At 44.7% G+C, this 18,101-nt stretch overlaps 1 protein-coding gene and 1 pseudogene across 4 annotated transcripts in view; one reads left to right on the forward strand and one right to left on the reverse strand.

Moving 5' to 3' along the window:
- RBM10 (RNA binding motif protein 10) overlaps positions 1-18,101 on the forward strand; it is a 41,122-nt gene that overhangs the window by 1,413 nt on the left and 21,608 nt on the right. For all 4 annotated transcript variants that reach the window (XM_008961946.3, XM_008961947.3, XM_003809667.5 and 1 more), the window contains exon 2: positions 600-741. In XM_008961946.3, coding sequence (XP_008960194.1) covers positions 725-741 — 17 coding nt within the window. In that variant the 5' untranslated portion in view covers positions 600-724. The remainder of the gene's footprint in view (positions 1-599; positions 742-18,101) is intronic.
- Positions 4,554-14,002, reverse strand: LOC129395437 (inositol-tetrakisphosphate 1-kinase-like; annotated as a pseudogene).

An 18,101-nucleotide genomic window follows, 5' to 3' on the forward strand; every position in this document is an offset into this window, starting at 1 on the left:
GGGCCAAGGCTGTGTTGGCCAGGAGCCCAGGGAGGTGGCAGCTGTCTCGTCGCCAAGTTCGCCCCTTCACACACACCCCCAAGAGCCTTTCATGGTCTTTTGCTGCCTTATAGGGGACAGCCAGCAGCTTGTTGGGAGGATGAGATGGTCCCTTGGGGCCCGTGGAAGGAGCCTGGGGCCCCCATTGTTGTGAAGTCTTGTCTGATGTGCTGAATCTCAGGCAAGACTTTCAGCCCTGAGAGTCCCCTACCCCGACCCTGGGATGCAGCCCCAGGCTTGAATTTGTCTACCTGTCTTAGGTGGCAAAGCCCTGATCACACTGTGGGTGGCCCCGCCAGGTCTCTCTGCAAGATGCCCCCTGTCTGCTGAAGTCCTTGCTGTTTTCTAGGGCAGTGGGCTCTAGCCTTATGTTTGCGGGGAAAGGGAGGAGCAGGCCAAGTAGGGGCTACCTTCATACTGTGATGCACAGGAGTGCTGGGAGCTGAAAGACAATGTCCCTGGGCTAAGGGGCAGCGGAGAGCCTTGACAATAAGAGTTTCTCAAGGAGGCCCTCTCAGTCCCAACTGTTTTGACCCCTTTCTTCCCTCCACTCTCCCCAGAGTCCCTGCAGGAAGCATCACCCAGGCTGGCAGATCATGGTAGCAGCAGCAGGGGTGGCTGGGAAGTGAAACGGAGCCAGCGGCTGAGGAGGGGCCCCAGCAGCCCCCGAAGGCCCTATCAGGACATGGAGTATGAAAGACGGTGAGTTATCTGTTCTCAGCTTCCCAGACAGCCTAGGCTTGCGTCTATGTGAGAATTGATCCAAGAAGGTGCTAGGATGGGGCTTCTGGGTAGAGGAAACAGCATAGCAGATGATGGGTTTCTTTTCAGCAGACAGGTGTTTGGCACCTGTTGTGAGCCAGGACCTGTGCTAGGCTCTGATAGTGCAGTGATGAATGAGACATGAGATTGCATCCTTCTCAGTACTCAGGGTGTCACAGGGACGCTATGCAGTTAACGGGTGGGAGGTTGAGGTTGGGGCTATAGCCTGGGGTATGAGGGATGGGTGGGAATGGCACCATCAGAGTCAGGATTTGCCCGGGACCACTAGGGGACAAGCCAGGTCAGATAGTGGAAGACTCCAGGGACAGTATGGGCTACAGTTGGCATGATACTTGCTGGGAATGGATACTCTCAGACAGTTATTTCTTCAGCTCTGCTATGAACAAGGAATAGCTGGAACACTGGGTAAAATACAGAAATCCTGAGTAAAATTCAGTGATCCCTCGCCATCCAGGTGATTCCGAGGCAGGTGACCCAGCCATGACACTTGAAGATTGCCTAGAAAAGCAGACCTAACTCTCTCAGAAAGCCTCTATTAAGACTCAAGAGTCAATAGCTTTATAAAAAGAGAAAATAATTTTTAAAATGTTTTACGAAGTGTTTCTTCTACCACCACTCCTTTTAAAAATGTAGAATTGTAATATTTTGTTTTCTGAAAAGTAAGCCCAAATTTGAGATAAGGTCATCACCTAGTGTTATTCAGTCTTGGCTTTCATCAGAAATGTTTTTTGAAAGACATTTGATTTTGGACGGTATTCACTAGAAGTGCTCTGTGGCCATTTCTGAATTTGAGTAGCTGACATACATACTTTGTTCAAACTTTATTAAGTAAAACCATTGACTTTTAAAAGCCCTCAAGTGCAGAGGTTTGAGTTCATCATACTTTCCAGTTCAAGGTAGGTTTCTGTCATAGGTCAGCAAAAGGCTTCCTCTTGTCATGTTTATTTTTTCATTTTTATTCCCAATTCCCACCTCTGTGGGCAGCTGCTCTGTCGTGTTTGATATGTATCCTTCTATGATACATATCATAGAAAATGTATCATAGATTTATCATATAGATCATTTTCATATAAATGTATCATATAGATACATGTATCATATAAATACATACATAAATGTATCATATAGATACATTTTCATAGAAAATGAAAATATGAAGTGTTGTTTTGAGTGACTGTGTTTTCAGTGACACACATGGCATGGTGCCACAGTCTTCGTTTTGTTTCCTGAACTTTGTATTACTCAGAGTGGGAGGTTTTTTTTGTTTTTTGTTTTTTGTTTTGAGACAGGGTGTCTCTATGTTGCCCAGGCTGGTCTCAAACTCCTGGGCTCAGGCAATTCTCCTCCCTTGGCCTCCCAAAGTGCTGGGATTAAAGGCATGAGCCGCTGTAACTGGCCAACAGTGCTGTTTTTTTTGTTTGTTTGTTTTGTTTTGTTTTGTTTCTTTGTTTTGAGAAAGAGTTTCACTCTTGTTGCCCAGGCTGGAGTGCAATGGCGCAGTCTCGGCTGACCACAACCTCTGCCTCCCGGTTTCAAGCGATTCTCCTGCCTCAGCCTCCCACATAGCTGGGATTTCAGGCATGTGCCACCACGCCTGGCTAATTTTGTATTTTTAGTAGAGATGGGGTTTCTCCATGCTGGTCAGGCTGGTCTCGAACTCTCGACCTCAGGTGATCCTCCCATCTTGGCCTCCCAAAGTGCTGGGATTATGGGCATGAGCCACCACACCCGGCACAGTGCTGTATTTTTAACATCTGTCTGTATTGCCATGTATATGTTACTACTTTGTTTCTAATTGCTGGCAAGGGCATCATGGGGCATGTCTACTGAGTTTTACTTAATAATTCCCCCAAGAGTAGATGCCTGTTGTTAATTTTGATGTGCTAGCATCATTTTTTTTTTTTTTTTTTTTTTGAGACGGAGTTTTGCTCTTGTTGCCCAGGCTGGAGTGCAATGGCGCGATCTCGGCTCACCACAACCTCCACCTCCCAGGTTCAAGCAATTCTCCTGCCTCAGCCTCCCGAGTAGCTGGGATTACAGGCATGCGCCACCACGCCCAGCTAATTTTTTGTATTTTTAGTAGAGATGGGGTTTCTCCATGTTGGTCAGGCTGGTCTCGAACTCCTGACCTCAGGTGATCCGCCCGCCTCGGCCTCCCAAACTGTTGGGATTACAGGCGTGAGCCACCGTGCCCAGCCCAACGTCACCTTTTTTGCTTTATCTGTTAATGTATAGTGTTTTTTGTTTGTTTGTTTGTTTGTTTTGAGATGAGTCTCGCTCTGTCACCCATGCTGGAGTGCAGTGGCACGATCTTGGCTCACTGCAAACTTCGCCTCCCGGGTTCACACCATTCTCCTGCCTCAGCCTCCCAAGTAGCTGGTGCTACAGGTGCCTGCCACCACACCTGGCTAATTTTTTGTATTTTTAGTAGAGATGGGGTTTCACTGTGTTAGCCAGGATGGTCTCGATCTCCTGACCTGGTGATCCGCCCGCCTTGGCCTCCCAAAATGCTAGGATTACAGGTGTGAGCCACTGCGCCCAGCCTAATGTAGTTTTTACCTTTTGCATTCATATCTTTAATCCATCTAGATTCCACTCTTGAATATGGCATACGGTAGGCTCCGGTTTTATTTTCTTCCATATAGTAGGCAGTTTTTCCAGTACCACCTCCTAAATAGTCCATTCTTTCTTTATTGATCTGTGGTACCTCATCTGATTTCAGGTTCCCTCATGTACATGGATCCGTCTTGAGTGATGTGATTTGTTCCATTGGTCTATTTGCACATTCTTGTGCCAGCACCTTACTGTTTTTATTATTATGGCTTTATAGAATATCTTAGTAGCTCCTTTACACTTATTTTTCAAAGCTGGTTTAATCATTTATGGGGCTTTATTATATATCAAAAGTTATCAAAGTCCCTCAAAAACAACAAGAATTTTGATCGATGTTACACTGAACTTCTCTATTAATTTGGGGAAAATTATCTTTGTAAGTAGTCATCTCATCTAAGACCTGTGTAGAGAATATTTTGAAATTTATGTAAAGAGCATAAAAAGCTTTCATTTTCATAAATGGAAATACAGGTCTTATGTATTCTTTGTTAAAGTAATCCCTAGGTACTTCAGTCACTTTCATTATCTTTTTTTTTTTTTCTCGAGACTTGGTCTTGCTCTGTCACCCAGGCTGGAGTGCAGTGGCGACCTCCACAGGCTCAAGTGATCTTCCTACCTCAGCCTTCCAAGTAGCTAGGACTACAGGCACGCACCACCACGCCCAGCTAATTTTTTGTAGAGACGGAGTTTCACCATGTTGTCCAGGCTGATCTTGAACTCCTGAGCTCCAGCAATCCACCCACCTTGGCCTCCCAAAGTTCTGGGATTACAGGCCATTATCTTATTTTTTAAAAAATATTTTTCATGCTGGTATTTGCTGGGGTAGAGGAAAGCTGTTGATTTCTGTAAGTTGCCCCTGCTGTATGCCCTTATTATTTCTAATACTTCATTGTTGATTCTGATGTTCTTTCTAAGTAGTTGGTCATATTGTATGCAAATCTATCCTGTCACTTATTTATTTTTCTTCATTTATAGTATTGTCCAGGACTTTTAGTACCATATTAAATAGTATAAGTGATACTGGGTACACAAATTAAGATTTACTTTGGCTGGTTGTGGCAGAAAGTCCAAAGGATAATGGCTTAGACAAGATAGTTTACTTTTCTTTCCCATAAAGGCAGTCTGCAGAAGAGCAATTAATCTAGGGCTGACAGGCAGCCCCTTCTGTGTAGCCATCCTCAGCACATGGCAGTTGAGACAGTAGGAAGAAGGGAGAGGAATAAAAGGGAATGTGTCTAAAGTTTCTCCATTAAGTATGGTGCATGCAGTAAGTTTTTAGAATGTATCCTTTAATAAATCAAGAAAATTATCTAATCTTCGTTTGCTAAGATTGACCATAAATAAGTATTGAACTTCAAAATCCTGTGCTTTTTTTCTCCCTTTGTCCATTAATTTCATAAATTGTGGCCTGGCATGGTGGATCACAGCACCTTGGGAGGCCAAGGTGGTTGGATCACTTGAGGCCAGGAGTTCAAGACCAGCCTGGCCAACATGGTGAAACCTCATTTCTACTAAAAATACAAAAATCAGCCAGGCGTGGTGAAGCATGCCTGTAATCCCAGCTACTGGGGAGACTGAGACATGAGAATCGCTTGAACCTGGGAGGTGGAAGTTGCAATAAGCTGAGATCGTGCCACTGCACTCCATCCTGGGCAACAGAGTGAGACTCCATATCAAAAAAATAAATAAAAATTTTGTAAATTGCATTAAATTATATCCTTGGCATTCTTGAGCCCCACTTGATCATGGTATGTATGTATATGTTTATGACTTCTTACTTTGAAAATATCTCAAATTTACAGAAAGGTTGCAAGAAAAAGTATAATGAATTCCCATATATCCTCTACTCAGAATTACTTGTTTTAAGTATTTTGCCACATTTGCTCTATCACTCTATATCTTTTTTTTTTTTTTTTTTTTTTGAGATGGAATCACTCTGTAACCCAGCCTGGAGTAGTGCAATGGCCTGATCTTGGCTCACTGCAACCTCCGCCTCCCGTGTTCAAGCAATTCTCCTGCCTCAGCCTTCCAAGTAGCTGGGATTACACGCGCCTGCCACTACGCCTGGCTGATTTTTGTATTTTTATTAGAAACGAGGTTTCACCATGTTGGTCAGGTTGGTCTCAAACTCCTGACCTCAGGTGATCCACCTGCCTCAGCTTCCCAAAGTGCTGGAAAGGCGCGAGCTACCGTGCTTGGCCCACCCTATAGCTCTATATCTTTACATAGACACACACACACACACACACACACGTTTTTTTTAATCGTTTGAGTTGGTGGCAGACATGACTTTTCTTTTTGAGTCAGAGTTTCACTCTTGTTGCCCAGGCTGGAGTGCAATGGTGCAATCTCGGCCCACTGCAACCTCTTCCTCCTGCATTCAAGCGATTCTCCTGCCTCAGTCTCCCAAGTAGCTGGGATTACAGGCATGCGTCACCACACCCAGCTAATTTTGTATTTTTAGTAGAGACAGGATTTTTCCATGTTGATCAGGCTGGTTTCAAACTCCCGACCTCAGGTGATCCGCCCATCTCGGCCTCCCAAAGTGCTGGGATTACAGGCATGAGCCACCACATCCAGCCTGACATGACCTTTTAAGTCTGGCAGCATGTACGTCCTAAGAACAAAGGTGTTCTCTTCCATAACCACAATATACTTATCAATATCAGGAAATTAAACAATTATATAGTACTTTTATTCTATATAAAGCCCATATTCAGATGTTATCACTCTTCTCAATAATGTCCTTTATAATGGTTTTCCCCAATCCAGGATCCAGTCCAAGATCACGTATTGCATTGAGCTCCTTGTCTCCTTTAATCTGAAACAGTTATTCTATCTTTGTCTTTTATGACCTTGTCATTTTTTTTTTTTCCTGAACCTATGGATTATATTGAAAGCATGTTTTAAAGTTAGTTGTTTTATAGAATGTTTCTCAGTTTGGATTTTTCTGATGCTTACTCATGAGTTTTTGGCAGAAATGTTATTTAAGTGATTTATGTATATTTGTAAAACCTTGTTAGATTTTATTAGCCATTGTATCATCTAGGATATCTACACCTGTATTTATCAGTGAGGTAGTCCAATATTTTTATTTTCAGTATTTATCTGGCATTGGAATCAAGGTAGCCTCATTACATGAATTGGGCAGCCTTTGTTATTCTCTCTTTATTGGAGAAACTTGTATAAGAATTATCTGTACCTTGAAAAACTTGGTAGGACTCACCTTTAAAAGCATCTGAAGGCTGGGCGCAGTGGGCCGAGGCAGTTGGATCACTTGAACCCAGGAATTCGAGACGATCCTGGGCAACATGGCGAAACTCTGTCTCTACAAAAAATACAAAAATTAGCTGGGCGTGGTGGCAGGTGCCTATAGTTCTAACTACTCAGGAGGCTGAGGCAGGAGGATTACCTGAGTCTGGGAGGTTGAGACTGTGGTAAGCCATGATCATGCCACTGCACTCCAGCCTCAGTGACAGAGTGACACCCTGTCTCAAAAAATAATAAAATAAAAGCATCTGGAGCTGGTTTTTGATTACCATTTCATCTCTTCTGCCAATTTTAGCATTTTATATTTTCTAGAAATATACTCATTTTGTGAAGATCCTCATATATGATGATTCAGTCCAGCATCCTAGAAATGCTTTATAAAAGGGGTATGCCTTTGGAAGGTGTTTGTTCAGAGTGCTCTGGTGGCCAATTAAAAATATTCCTTTCTATCCAAATATGTTCCCTTCCTGAGTTTAGATAGCAAGAGTTCAATACCTGAATTTATTTGGTTTGGATATTGGATGTCAAGAGAGTTCAGGATAATTTCATCTGAAAATTTATAAATTTATTCATATCTGTTCAGTTCTTGATTTTTTTTCTTTCTTTTTTTTTTTTTTTTTTGTTTGTTTGTTTTTGTTTGTGGAGATAGTCTCACTCTGTCTTCCAGGCTGGAGTTCAGTGGTGCGATCTTGGCTCACTGCAACCTCTGCTTTCCAGGCTCAGGGGATTCTTGTGCCTCAGCTTCCTGAGTAGCAAGGATTACAGGCGCGTGCCACCACACCCGGCTAATTTTTGTATTTTAGTAGAGACGGGGTTTCACCATGTTTGCCAGACTGGTCTCGAACTCCGTACCTCAGGTGATCCACTCGCTTCAGCCTCCGAAAGTGCTGGGATTACAGGTGTGAGCCACCATGCTGGCCCAGTTCTTGAATTTTGATGACTACAGTTCAAATTGATTGTATCAAGAACCTTATAACTACTCATACCACTGACAGTGATTTCTTCTCTAGGCATTTACGGTAGGGAAACAATTTGGAGCCAGGTGTGGTGGCTCACGCCTGTAATCCCAGCACTTTGGGAGGCCGAGGCGGGTGAATCACGAGGTCAGGAGTTTGAGACCAGCCTGGCCAACATGATGAAACCCCATCTCTACTAAAAATACAAAAAATTAGCTGGGTGTGGTGGCAGGCACCTGTAATCCCAGCTACTCGGGAGGCTGAGGAAGGACAATCGCTTGAACCCAGGAGGTGGAAGTTGCAGTGAGCCAAGATCACGCCACTGCACTCCAGCCCGGAGGACAGTGCGAGACTCCCTCTCAAAAAAAAAAAAAAAAAAAAAAAAGAGTTTGGGTTCCAAGCTGAGTTCGTGGGGACAGGGACTTCATTTTGTTCACAGCAGTATCCCCATTACCTAGAACAGTACTTATCGTATAGCCAATGTTAGGTTAATATTTGTTGAATGAATGCATGAACAAATAATTGTTTAAAAAAATGGAAGTCAACCAAAATGTTTGAAAACATGTTTAATGGATATTTGCCCCATTTGTTACTTATCTTTATGGTGTTTTCCATAGTTTAGTGTGAAATTTCAAGCATGTAGCAAAGTTTAAAGAATTTTACAATGGGCCTGGTGCGGTGGCTCATGCCTGTAATCCCAGCACTTTGGGAGGCTGAGGTGGGCAGATCACGAGGTCAGGAGATCAAGACCATCCTGGCTAACACAGTGAAACCCCATCTCTACTAAAAATACAAAAAAATTAGCCGGGTGTGGTGGCGGGCGCCTGTAGTCCCAGCTACTTGGGAGGCTGAGGCAGGAGAATGTCATGAACCCGGGTGGCGAAGCTTGCAGTGAGCCGAGATCGCCACTGCACTCCAGCCTGGGCGACAGAGCGAGACTCCATCTCAAAAAAAAAAAAAAAAAAAAAAAAGAAGAATTTTACAATGAACACCATATATACCCATCCACTAGATTCTTTTTTTTTTCTTCTTTCTTTCTTTTTTTTTTTTTTTTTGAGATGGAGTTTTGCTCTTGTTGCCTAGGCTGGAGTGCAATGACACAATCTCAGCTCACCGCAACCTCTGCCTCCTGGGTTCAAGTGATTCTCCTGCCTCAGCCTCCCGAGTAGCTAGGATTACAGGCACGCGCCACCACACCTGGCTAATTTTGTATTTTTAGTAGAGACGGCGTTTCTCCATGTTGCTCAGGCTGGTCTCAAACTCCCGACCTCAGGTGATCTGCCTGCCTCGGCCTCCCAAAGTGCTCGGATTATAGGCGTGAGCCACTGTGCCCAGCCCACTAGATTCTACTATTAACGTTTTACCATACTTGCTTTATTACATATTTACTTCTAAGTTTCTCGTATTTTTTACACTCTATAGAGATTTATAATTTTTACAAAGCCAGATTTATTCATTTTCCTTTTATGACTGCTGGGATTTGTCTTGCTGAGGAAGGCCTTCCCCACTCTTAAGGTGATACATTTTTTTCTTATGTTTTCTAATATTTGTTTTCTTTTTTTAAAAGTTCAACTTTTATTATAGATTAAAGGATACACATACAGTTTTTTTTTTTAACTCAGTGAAGAAGTCTGCACAGCAGGAATCATGTGGGATGGGATGGCCCTTTTTCCTAACGCTGGACCACTTGATGTTCTCTTCCATCTTCCCCCAACCCTCATTTAGATCATGACATCAGAAAATCAGGTTAAAGTTAGGAAAAAGAAGAATCAGATCATTGGGGATTCTTAGTAGTAGCATCGCCATTGGGAGCTGCTAGCCCAGCGGGTATTCCCCATGCCACCCCTCTGGATCTTGGCTCCATGGGTACTGGGAGGAGGCCTTGTTGGCCAGGGAGGCCACGCTGTGCTGCTAGAAGCTGGGCGACATACTGGTGGTGCAGCAGAGTCTCGGGTGCGGCAGCTTGGAGGTACTACCCACATAGGCGTTGGCCTTCCAGGGTGCATCCTGGCCCATCATGCTGCTGCAGCAGCTGTGGCTGGTGCTACATGTCTGCTTGCCTGCTAGGCTGCTCGCCGGCTTGGCCAGGAGCTTGCTGTGCCTCAGTGGGGCCACATCCCCTATGGCTGCTGTGGCTGTGCTCTGGTCTTGGAAAATGGTGGCGATGTGGTTCCAGAGGTCTGTGAAGAACCTGCTCACACCCTCGTAGGCTGGGAAGGCGTTGATGTCGATGACGGCATGCTGCCCCATCTGGTTGTTGATGATGATGTCGGTGCCGAACAGCAATACTCCCAGTGCCTGCTGCAGGGCCCGGGGGAGTTCCCAGATGACCTCTTTGCTCGGCTGCTCTTGAACAGACCAGACCCCTCGATCTTGTCCAGCTCCATCAGGACCAATGACGACTCCGGCTTTGACACGCTGTGGCTATTGAGGAAGATGGATTCATGGTCACATTGTGTCCGCGGAGAATTTCTTGAGCAAGGGCCTCTGGACCACGGTGTAGGACTTGCTGACCACGAACACCTTGTACAGAACGGTGTTGTGGTTGATGAAATTCTAGACCACACAGGGTGGCTGTATGCCATTCAGGCCCTCCTGATTGAATACAGTAGACATCTCGTGAGAGTTGGTGCCGTGAGCCACTCTAGTTTTGCACATGAACGGGAAAGCCAGGCCGTTCTTCTCCAGCAGCCACATGGTGTCATCCCCGCACAGGCTTGTGACCTCCATGAAGGGCAGCAAGCAGATCCTGCCGCCTTCCATGTAGATCTCAATCTTCCAGATGAGTTTGCAGGACTTGGAGCGGTCGAGCAGGGTTCTGATGGCAGGGAAGGAGTCCAGGACGATGGTTTCAGGGTGGGCATCGATGTAGTCCTGACACCTGTGCACCAGCTCCAGGGACTGGCTGTCATTCTGGTCGGCTTCAAGGATGACATCAGTCAACTTGTGAATGATGACGTCCAGGGGTCCCTGCTCCTCGATTGGCCGGCTGAGGTTCAGCTGCATGACTTTTTTTTTTTTTTTTTGAGATCAGTCTCACTCAGTCGCCCAGGCTGAAGTGCAGTGGTGTGATCTCGGCTCATTGCAACCTCTGCCCCCCGGGTTCAAGCGATTCTCCTCCCTCAGCCTCCCGAGTAGCTAGGATTACAGGCACTTGCCACTACGGCTAGTTTTTGTATTTTTAGTAGAGACAGAGTTTCACCATGTTGGCAAGGCTGGTCTTGAACTCTCGACCTCAGGTGATCCACCCGCCTCGGCCTCCCAAAGTGCTGGGATTACAGGCGTGAGCCACCGCGCCCGGCCTCAGCTGCACCACTTCTATCCCTCACTTCCTGCACACCTCCGCTAAAGCCTGGAAATTGAGCTTCTTGATTTTCTTCTCATGCAGCCAGTAGCCAACTCTCTTCCCTTTCATAAAGGTCTATATCTTCCTCCTCGGGCAAGGAGCCTGGGTCCTGAGGAAATCGCCCATAGGCTGAGTCTGTTGGCCAGTGAGCGCTGGGAGCGTGCGGGCACCCCCTGGTGGCAGGGGTGTGGAAAGGGCTCGGGGTGCGGGGTTAGGGCCGCCTGGTGTCACGGTCTCCACAACCCCCCCACCCCTGGCCACCCAGCTGGAGCTCACGGCCCACATACAGGTTGTTGTTCTTTTTTTCATACGCAGTTTCACTTTGTCGCCCAGGCTGGAGTACAGTGGTGCGATCGGCTCACTGTAACCTCCGCCTCCCTGGTTCAAGCAATTCTCGTGCCTCAGCCTGCCCAGTAGCTGGGACTGTAGGTGTGCACCACCATGCCCAGCTAATTTTGGTATTTTTTAGTAGAGACGAGGTTTCACCATGTTGCCCAGGCTGGTCTCAAACTCCTGACCTCAGTGATCTGCCCCCTTCGGCCTCCCAAAGTGCTAGGATTACAGGCATGGGCCACCGCACCTGGCCCGTACAGGTTTTTTACATGGGTAAATTGCGTGACACTGAAGCTTGAGGCCCCGTTGATCCCATCACCCAAGCAGTAAGCTTAGTTCCCGACAGATGCCCCCCTTCAGCCCATGCCCCCCTTCCCACCTTCCCGGTCTAGTGATCCCCAATGTCTGATATTCCAATATTTACATTCATGTACATTCAACATTTAACTCCCATTTATAAGTGAGAACATGCAGTACTTGGTTTTCTGTTTTCGTGGCAGGTGGCTTAGGATAACAGCCTCCAGCTCCATCTATATGGCTGTGAAGGACATGATTTTGTCTTTTTTATGGCTGCATAGTATTCCATGGTGTATATGTACCACATTTTTCTTTATCCTGTCCACTATTGATGGGCATTCAGGCTGATTCCATGTCCTTGCTATTGTGAATAGTGCTGCACTGGCCAGGCGCCATGGCCCATGCCAGTAATCCCATCACTTTGAGAGGCCGAGGTGGGCAGATCACCTGAGGTCGGGAGTTCAAGACCAGCCTGACCAACATGGAGAAACGCCATCTCTACTAAAAATAAAAAATTAGCCAGGCGTGGTGGCACGTGCCTGTAATCACAGCTACTCGGGAGGCTGAGGCAGGAGAATCTCTTGAACCAGGAGGTGGAGGTTGCGGTGAGCCGAGATTGCACCATTGCACTCCAGCCTGGGCAACAAGAGCGAAACTCTGTCTCAAAAAAAAAAAAAAAAGTGCCACTTTGAACATGGGTGCATGTGATAGAATAAATTATTTTCCTTTGGGTATATACCCAGTAGCAGGATTACTGGGTCGAATAGCCAAAGCAATCCTAAGCAAAAAGAACAAAGCCAGAGGCATCACATTGTCCAACTTCAAACTATACTATAAGGCTACAGTGATCAAAATAGCATGGTCCTGGTGCAAAAACAGACACATAAACCAGTGGAACAGAGTAGAGAACACAGAAATAAACCCGTACACAGAACCATCTGATCTTTGACAAAATCAACAAAAGTAAGCAAGGGGGAAAGGACTCCCTGTTCAATAAGTGCTGGGATAGGTGGCTAGCCATATTCAGAAGAATGAAACCGGACCCTTACCTCTCACCATATACAAAAATTAAGATGTAAGACCTCAGACTATAAAAATCCTAGAAGGCCAGGCGCGGTGGCTCATGCCTGTAATCCCAGCACTTTGGGAGGCCGAGGCAGGCGGATCACCTGAGGTCGAGAGTTCGAGACGAGCCTGACCAACATGGAGAAACCCCATCTCTACTAAAAATACAGAATTAGCCAGGCATGGTGGCGCATGCCTATAATCCCAGCTACTTGGGAGGCTGAGGCAGGAGAATCACTTGAACCTGAGAGGTAGAGGTTGCAGTGAGCCAAGATTGCGCCATTGCACTCCAGCCTGGGCAACAAGAGTGAAACTCTGCCTCAAAAAAAAAGAAAAAAAATCCTAGAAGAAAACCTAGGAAATGCCCTCCTCGATACAGGGTTTGGCAAAGAATTTATGGCTAAGTCCCCAAAAGCAATTGCAACAAAACCAAAAATTGACAATTTGGACCTAATTAAACAGCTTCTGCACAGCAAAAGAAACTACCAACAGAGTAAATGGACAGCCTACAGAATAGGAGAAAATGTTCATAAGCTACACATCTGACAAAGGTCTAATTTCCAGAATCTACAAGGAAGTTAAATCAATAAGCAAAAAGCAAAATTTCCAATTAAAAAATGGGCAAAGGACATGAACAGATACTTCTCAAAAGATAACATACAAGTGGCCAACAAACGAAAAAATGCTCATCATCACTAATCATCAGAGAAATGCAAATCAAAACCACAAGGAGACACCGTCTCATGCCAGTCAGATGGCAATTATTAAAAAGTAAAAAAAAAAAACAACCATGTTAGTGAGGCTGCAAAGAAAAGAATGCTTATATACTGTTGGTGGGAATGCAAACTAGTTTGGTCATGGGAGAAAGCAGTTTCGAGATTTTTTTTTGGAGAGAGAGATTTCTTTAATATTTTTATGGTTTCTATTTGGGAATTTAAGTTTTCACCCATCCATAATTTATTTGGCGTAAGAAGTGAGGTAAACTTTGTTTTCTTAGTGGGCAACACTTTTCTGTGAAGGATCAGATAGTAAATATTTTTGGCATTGCATTGCAGGACTGTCTCTGTTGCAACTAAACTGAAAGCAGTCACAGACAATTTATGAATGAATGAATATAGCTGTGTTCCAGTAAAACTTTATTTAATTAATTTTTTCTTTGAAACAAGGTCTTGCTGTGTTGCCCTGGCTGGCTGGAGTGCAGTGGCGCGATCAGAGCTCACTGCAGCCTCTGTCTCCCTGGCTCAAGGGATCCTCCCACCTCAGCCTCACACACAGCTAATTTCTTTCTTTCTTTTTTTCTTTTTCCAGTAGAGACGAGGTCTGACTACTGTGTTACCCAGGCTGGGTCTGGAACTCAAGGGTTACTCCTGCCTTGGCCTTCCAAAGTGTTGGGATTACAGATGTGAGCCACTACATCTGGCCTCCACGAAAACTTTATTTAAGGAGACTGGATTTGGTCCACTGGCTATAGTTTGCTGATTCCTAGGCCAGATAGTTATTGTAACTATTATTTATTGACTAATTTGTTTTCCCCTTGTTAGTTTGAAATATAACCTTTGGCTTATACTGAATTTCCAAGTGTGTTTTTGTATGCTGTAGATTCTATTCTATTTCACTGATCTGTCTATTCATGTTTTAATTAATTTACCTTTATAACGTTTTAATATTTGCTAGAGTTCCTCTCAACTCATTAGTTTTTTTTTTTTTTTTTTTTTTTTTAGTGAGAGAGAGAGAGAGAGGGTCTGGCTTTGTCGCCCAGGTGCAGTGGCGCGATCATGGCTCACTGCATCCTTGACCTCCTGGCCTCAAGTGATTCTCCTGCCTCAGCCTCCCAAGTAGCTGGGGATACAAACACGCACCACCACGCCTAACTACTTTTTGTATTTCTTTGTAGAGATGAGGTTTTGCCATGTCACCCAGGCTGGTCTTGAACTCCCGGGCTCGAGCGATCTGCCCACCTCATCCTCCCAAAGTGCTGGGATTAGGGGCATGAGCCACTGCTCCTGGCTTATCCTTTGTTTTTTGTTTTTGTTTGTTTGTTTTGAGACGGAGTCTCACTCTGTTGCCAGGCTGTAGTGCAGTGGCGCAATCTCGGCTCACTGCAATCTTCGCTCCCTGGGTTCATGAGATTCTCCTGCCTCAGCCTCCTGAGTAGCTGGGATTACAGGCACGCGTTACCACACCCAGCTAATTTTTGTATTTTTAGTAGAGACGGGGTTTCACCATGTTGGCCAGGCTGGTCTCCATCTCCTGATCTCGTGATCCTCCTGCCTTGGGCTCCCACAGTGCTGGGATTACAGGCATGAGCCACTGCGCCCAGCCTATCCTTTGTTTTTTAAAACAATGCTACAGTAACTTTTTTGTACATGTGCAAGTATGTGTATACTTTAAATTCCCAGAAGTAGAACTGTGGGTCAAAGGGTATATAGATTTTTAGTTTTGTCAGCTATTGCCAAATTCTCCTCCATAAGGATTATTCCATTTTTAACTCCTACCAGCAATATGAAAGTACCTGTTTTCCATACAGTCTTGCTGTTTGTTTTCAAACATTGGACTGTTGTAAATCTGTTAGATTAAAAATGTTCTATCAAATCTTCCTTACTAGTGATTATTGTATAGTACAATACTATATTATTTAATAGTTATCATAAATAATAATTTTAATATAACTCCAAGTAATGTAGATACTCCCTCCTCTAGGAGGTAGAGCTTAATTACCCTCCTTTTGACTGTGGGCTGGTCTTAGAGACTCACCTCTAAAGAATAGAGTATGGAGGCCGGGTGTGGTGGCTCACGCCTGTAATCCCAGCACTTTGGGAGGGCGAGGGGGGCGGATCGTGAGGTCAGGAGATCGAGACCAGCCTGGCCAACATGATGAAACCCCGTCTCTACTAAAAATGCAAAAATTAGCTGGGGGTGGTGGCAGGTGCCTGTAATCCCAGCTACTTGGGAGGCTAAGGCAGGAGAATTGCTTGAACCCGGGTGGAGGTTGCAATGAGCTGAGATGGCGCCACCGCACTCCAGCCTGGCAACAGAGCGAGACTCCATCTCAAAAAAAAAAAAAAAAAAATAGAGTATGGAGAGAGAAATAGAGAAATTTTACAGGGAAGAAACCTGGCAGACAGCACCTTAACTAGGTGATCATGTTGTTATCATGTACTCTTCTGTGATATGATCAGAAGGGCATTTCACTATCTCACTTCTGTTGTATGCTTCTCCAAAAAAAAAAAAAAATCCATAATCTTAGGTCTAATCATGAGAACACATCAAACAAAACCAGTTAAAGGGCATTCTACAAAATACCTGGCCAGTGCTCTTCAAAACTGTTAAGGTCATTAAAAACAAACAAGGACAGACTGATAAACCTTCACAGGCCAGAGGAGACTGAGGGAACATGACAACTACATGTAATGTAATATTTAGGATTAAATCTTGGATCAGAAAAAGGATATTAGCGAGAAAATTGGTGGAATCCTAATATAATCTATAGTTTAGTTAATTCCTTAGTTTTGACAAATGTGCCTTAGTTTTGTTAATATTAGGGGAAGCTGGGTGAAGGGTATACAGGGATTCTTTGAACTTTTCTGTAAATGTAAAATTATTTCAAAATAAGAAGTTTGACTTCATCAAAATTAGAAACTTTTGTTTATTTTTGTTGGTTTTATAGCGATGAGTTTTCGGTATGTTGCCCAGGCTGGTCTCAAACTCTTGGGTTCATGTGATCCGCCCGTCTTGGCCTCCCAAAGTGCTGGAATTACACGTGTGAGCCCACCACGCCTGGCCACGATTAGAAACTTTTGGAAGTCTCTCTGAACCTATTCTGGTTCAGAGACTGCTGGTAACAACAACAAAAGATTAGAAACTTTTTTTTTTTGAGACGTAGTCTCACTCTGCTGCCCAGGCTGGAGTGCAGTGGCGCGATCTCGGCTCACTGCAAGCTCCGCCTCCCAGGTTCACGCCATTGTCCTGCCTCAGCCTCCCAAGTAGCTGGGACTACAGGCGCCTGCCACCACGCCTGGCTAATTTTTTTTTTTTTTTTTTTGAGACGGAGTCTCGCTCTGTCGCCCAGGCTGGAGTGCAGTGGCGCGATCTCTGCTCACTGCAAGCTCCACCTCCCGGATTCACGCCATTCTCCTGCCTCAGCCTCCTGAGTAGCTGGGACTGCAGGCGCCCGCCACCACGCCCGGCTAATTTTTTGTATTTTTTAGTAGAGACGGGGTTTCACCGTGTTAGCCAGGATGGTCTCGATCTCCTGACCTTGTGATCTGCCCGCCTTGGCCTCCCAAAGTGCTGGGATTACAGGCATGAGTCACTGTGCCTGGCCGATTAGAAACTTTTATACTTCCAAAGACACTATCAAGAAAGTGAAAAGACAACCCACAATGGGAAAACATATTTGTAAATAATATATCTGGTAAGGGATTAACATCCAGAATATATGAACTCTTACAACAACAAAATTATCCAATTTAAAAATGGGCAAAGGATTCATGACCAGCTTGACTTAACATGGTGAAACCCCTGTCTCTACTAAAAATACAAAACATCAGCCAGGTGTGGTGGCAGGCGCCTGTAATCACTGCTACTCGGGAGGCTGAACCTGGGAGGCAGAGGTTGCAGTGAGCTGAGATCATGCCACTGCCCTCCAGCCTGGGTGACAGAGTTGTACTCCATCTCAAAAAAAAAAAAAAAAAAAAAAATTGGCAAAAGGACTTGAATAGACATTTCTCCAAGAAAGATATACAAGTGGCCAGTAAGCACATGAAAAGATGCAAAATAACAAGTGTTGGTGAGGATGCGGGGAAATTGGAACCCTTGTGCAACACTGGTAGGAATGTAAAATGGTACAGCTGCTGTGGAAAACAGTTTGGCGGTTCCAGAAAAAGTTAAACACAGGATTACCATGTGATCCAGCAATTCCACTCCTAGATATATACCCAAAAGAATTGAAAGCAATAATTCAAACAGATACTTGGACACCAATATTCATAGCAGCGTTATTCACAATGTTCAAAATAACCAAGGGGTGGAAACAACCCAAGTGTGCACGAACAGATGAATGAACAAAATATGCATACTACAATAGAAGAGTATTATTCCACCATAAAAAGGAAGGAAATTCTAACATACTGCCTTGTGGATGAACCTTGAAAACATGCCAGGTGAAATAAGCTAGACACATAGGGACAAATATATGATTCCACTACTATGAAGTACCTAGAATAGGCAAATTCATTGAGACAGAAAGTAGAATAGAGGCTGTGGGGTGGGGTGAGAATTGTTTAATGGGTACAAAGGTTTTGTTTGGGATGATGAAAAATTCCTGGAAAAGGTGATGGTTGCATAACATTGTTAGTATACTTAATGCCACTGAATTAGATAATTAAGAATGGTTGGCT

The sequence above is a fragment of the Pan paniscus genome, chromosome X (assembly GCF_029289425.2).
Source record: "Pan paniscus chromosome X, NHGRI_mPanPan1-v2.0_pri, whole genome shotgun sequence".
NCBI lineage: Eukaryota > Metazoa > Chordata > Mammalia > Primates > Hominidae > Pan > Pan paniscus.